The following is a 3841-nucleotide window of genomic DNA, read 5'->3' as shown; positions in this document are numbered from 1 at the left end:
ATCAAGTCCTGTGCTCTTCTGTCTCTTCCACAAAAGCTCCCAACTCGACTATCTCAACACATAGACACGACAGCCTCCCACTTCTCACGCGGTACTCTCCCATATAACAGCCCACGCCACCGAGCACACACACGCATACAATACTGTCAAGATGGTCAACTGGGAAGATGCCGATCTCCGGGACGCCCTGCTCGTAGGCTTCTGGAACACCTTCAAGGAGCACTTCTCTCAGGAGACCAAGGATCAGATCATGGCTGCCGCTCAGAAACATGACTCAACCATCAACTGGAACAATTTTCGGTAAGTGCTGCAAGTTTCGCTTGTCACATTTCGAGCCCTGGAGCCTAGATGGTGTCACTTCCCAGAGGCTTCTCGTACTTGAAGACAACCACGTCTGAGGCCCATGGAAGTCTAGCCTCGATTGAGTGCCTTCTGTACATATTGGACAGATGGTCACGATTCGTCGTTGCCTGTTCAGCCGGCTGCGGCCTACTTTGTTATCGTCTTCCCTCCAATAAGCACGAGACCATTCACTGTTGCACGTTGACTCTTTTCCTGCACCATTCTTCCCCTCCTACCAGTAACAAATCATTACTGCGTTTCGGTCTAGCTGGTTGTTCAGTCGATCATCAAGAATCCCCAAGCCAAACAAACCAACCTTGCATCCACAGCTGCCACACGCAGACCAGCACCAATATGGTCAACTGGGACAACGCCGAGCTGCCTTGCGCATCGTGACTTACCTCTGGAATACCTCCAAGGACAAGTTCACTCCCGTATTCAAAGAAAACATGATTTTTGAGCTCAAGAAGATTGATGCTACCATCACCTGGGAGGCACTCCGGTAGGTTATGATTTTGTCTCGTTAGTGGTTTTTGTGTCTAATGTTCCGCGATGATGATCGGGCTCCGGTGCTCTTCGATGAGCATTTTCTTTGCATGTGTTTCTTGAGTCTCAGTTATCATCGAGTGCCATAAAAGCATTGCCTACCCGCTTCCTCGGGATCGAGAGCAGCGACACAGAGCTGGGACTATTTTGGCTAGCGCCAGTCCCACTCTGCTACTTGTTAAGTCGGCAAGAGCAGAGGCAGAGGCAGGGCAGAGGTCAGTCAAAGGCAGTTCGAAGGCAGAGGCAGCCGTATATGTCGTCCCAATATATTCTGTCATCTCCACCAATAGTCCATGGAAAAGTCCGTCCCCAGTCATCAACAGTCAACGCTTCCACCACCAGCGAGATCTCTCACCTTCTTCGCACATCATCAGATACTACTCCGAGTTGCATCTCTTGACGATTGCAACGTCAACAAACAGAGTTGAAGCCCATTCTTGGCTGTTCTCATTACATCCTGAACATGTCTACTCGCATGGCATGGACCCCACAGGTCCATGAGGACATTCTCGTGGCATTTGTGACAGCCTCCAAGCTGTCCACATCGCAACTCTCGGATGTCATGAAGGTGCTAGCTGCTCAAGGTTACACCTTCACCGAGTCTGCTCTCAAGTGCGTATCTCCGTCTCGCAGAAGCCAGTTTTTTGAGTTTGCTACTTCCTGTACATCTTCGATTCTTTTCCTATTTTCGCACCAGCTCTAATCTGCGTTTCGATGTGTGCCTGGGAAAGTTCCCATGCCTTCGATTCTCGGGCGTTTTGGTCTTGATACCCTTTCTCTTTCTTTCCTATTCCTCGCTTTGAATCATTACCGTCTTGCCCTCTTCAACCAAGTCACAATATTCCTCATCTTCCTCCGATCTTCTACTTCAACACCTCTGCTGTTCAACGATCTTCTACCTCTTCCCTCAGTCGCATCTGCTACCCGCACGCTTTCACACAACGCCCTCTACACTGCTCATCACCCAATATTGATTTCTCTCATCATGCCTGCAGTCAACGGACCTGCCACAGCCTGGGATGACAAGGCTCACGCAGACCTTCTCATTGAAGTTCTCAAAGTGGTCAAGCCGACCCCAGCGCAATGGAGCGAGATCGTCACCGGCACCCAGGCCAAGGGCTACAGCTATAGTTCTTCAGCTGCTCAGTAAACCTCTTCACTTCCTCGGCGTTTTCCCTTTTCGTCTGACTGTTTTCTGCCATTGCCTAAAAGAAAGACTACCCATGAGTTGCATTCTTGCTGACCACCCCCATTGCATCACAGGCAACACATTGCCAAGCTTCAGAAGAAGGAAGGCAACGGCGCCGGCACTCCCGCCAAATCCACGCCCGCCAAGTCGACTCCGGGCAAGAAAACTCCCGCCTCGGGCAAGCGCAAGGCCTCCGCCAAGAAGGCCGCTCCCGTCCCTGTGGATGAGGTGAAGGACGATGATGAGGAAATGGAAACCCCCTCTAAGAAGGTGAAGACCAAGGAGGAGGTCGATGACGTCGATATCAAACATCCCAGGTGAGTTGCCGTGTCTTTATCTTCAAGTTCTACAGCTTGTAGGGTTGCTGACCCGTCCCTCCAACAGCGCCTTTGATATGGAGGCCGGAGATATTGACAACGACTATGAAGTCTAATTCCCGGCGATCCCTGGCGTGCTTCCCTGCCACCCGATGGGAGGTGACGAATGCAATACAGGCGAAGAATGAGTCCTAGGAGCAGTATAGGGACTAATGGGATATGCTTACTGAATAGTTCGACATTCGTCAAGAGGTCGAGAGCAGCTGATACGTGTGGCTTTTCCCCCTTCACCCATGGATTACTGCTCCCTGGCATACTTTGGCGAAGAGAATTTATTCTGATACGGGAAGGAAACAGACAGAACGAACAGAAATAACCGAACCAGGCCACCTTCATTTGTTAACGATGCCGGTGTTGTGATATTCTGAATGCATGGCGGGGCTTGCTAGCATTTGTTGCCTGGTGGCACATCCATTCCCGGTACCCGGCACACTTCATCCCATCCGATGCGGTGTACATGACAAGAGACTCTCCTAATCGTGGTGATTTTCACATCTTTTAAGTACCCTACGCGGCGAAGCTCGTCAGTATGTCATGGGAATGTAGGCTCAACACTCGACATTTGGCCAATGGCGGATTTGAATACGCGATTTCATCGTTCACGTTATATGTGAAAGTCCCTCTAGCTAAGGAGTTGCCGAGGCTAACCAACGACTATTTTGTTGAGCAAATCCGAAAACACCTAAGGTTGACTGAATAACAGCACCATCCCCGTTTTTCTTGTCCGTCTCCATCCTCCAGGAGTGAACCGCAAAGATCTCGTAGCCCAAGCCATGCAATCCGCCTCCAGAAAACCTTGGCTCTACCACTGGCATGTCAGCTGATTCTCAAATTGATTGGGGAAGCTCTTCAGACGTACCGCTTTCAAATCATGAAGTCTTCTTCGACAATCTCGTTCTTTCTTTCGTCTTCGGCATCGCGTTCGTCAATTGTGCACTCCTTCTTCATGGGAGTCTCGATGCCCGTGGCCTGGACCTTGGGTTTCTTCGAAGGCGTGTCGAGGTTGTCGCCATCAGCCACAACAGTCGCCTTGGTCCGGCCGCGCTTCTTAGCAGGGGTGGCGGAGGTCGGGGGGGACTCATCCGTGGTGCTGTCAGGGCCGACTCGAGCACGCCAGTCCTTGAGGATCTTCTTGGTCCAGCGCTGTCTAGGTGGAAATGCTTGTTAGATGATAAATCTCATGGAAAGAAGAACCTGGGCCTAGTAGTCTTGATCGACTCTGCTGGGCGATATGGTTGAACGGCACTTACTCCATGGCAGACTTGGTGAAGGTGTAGCCAAGCTGATCCATGATGTCTTTGACCTTGGGCCAGTTGACGCCTCGGAAATTCGGCGCTGTGGGAGGCAACCGCCATGGTGAGGTCGCGCTCGGCGATGCCGCCATTGG

The 3841-nt window shown here is 51.2% G+C and overlaps 2 protein-coding genes across 2 annotated transcripts; one reads left to right on the top strand and one right to left on the bottom strand.

Moving 5' to 3' along the window:
- Positions 1 to 1873: 1873 nt before the first annotated feature.
- VDBG_05199 (predicted protein) lies at positions 1874 to 2510 on the top strand (the record flags this gene model as incomplete). Its single annotated transcript, XM_003004040.1, has 3 exons — positions 1874 to 2034; positions 2152 to 2394; positions 2462 to 2510. 3 exons carry the CDS (start codon positions 1874 to 1876, stop codon positions 2508 to 2510), a joined length of 453 nt encoding a protein of 150 aa, XP_003004086.1.
- An 808-nt stretch (positions 2511 to 3318) lies between these two features.
- On the bottom strand, positions 3319 to 3838 carry VDBG_05198 (predicted protein; the record flags this gene model as incomplete). Its single annotated transcript, XM_003004039.1, has 2 exons — positions 3319 to 3601; positions 3705 to 3838. 2 exons carry the CDS (start codon positions 3836 to 3838, stop codon positions 3319 to 3321), a joined length of 417 nt encoding a protein of 138 aa, XP_003004085.1.
- Between the last annotated feature and the right edge of the window lie 3 nt (positions 3839 to 3841).

Source organism: Verticillium alfalfae, genomic scaffold, assembly GCF_000150825.1.
Source record: "Verticillium alfalfae VaMs.102 supercont1.6 genomic scaffold, whole genome shotgun sequence".
NCBI lineage: Eukaryota > Fungi > Ascomycota > Sordariomycetes > Glomerellales > Plectosphaerellaceae > Verticillium > Verticillium alfalfae.
This window is presented reverse-complemented; position numbering and strand designations above follow the sequence as displayed.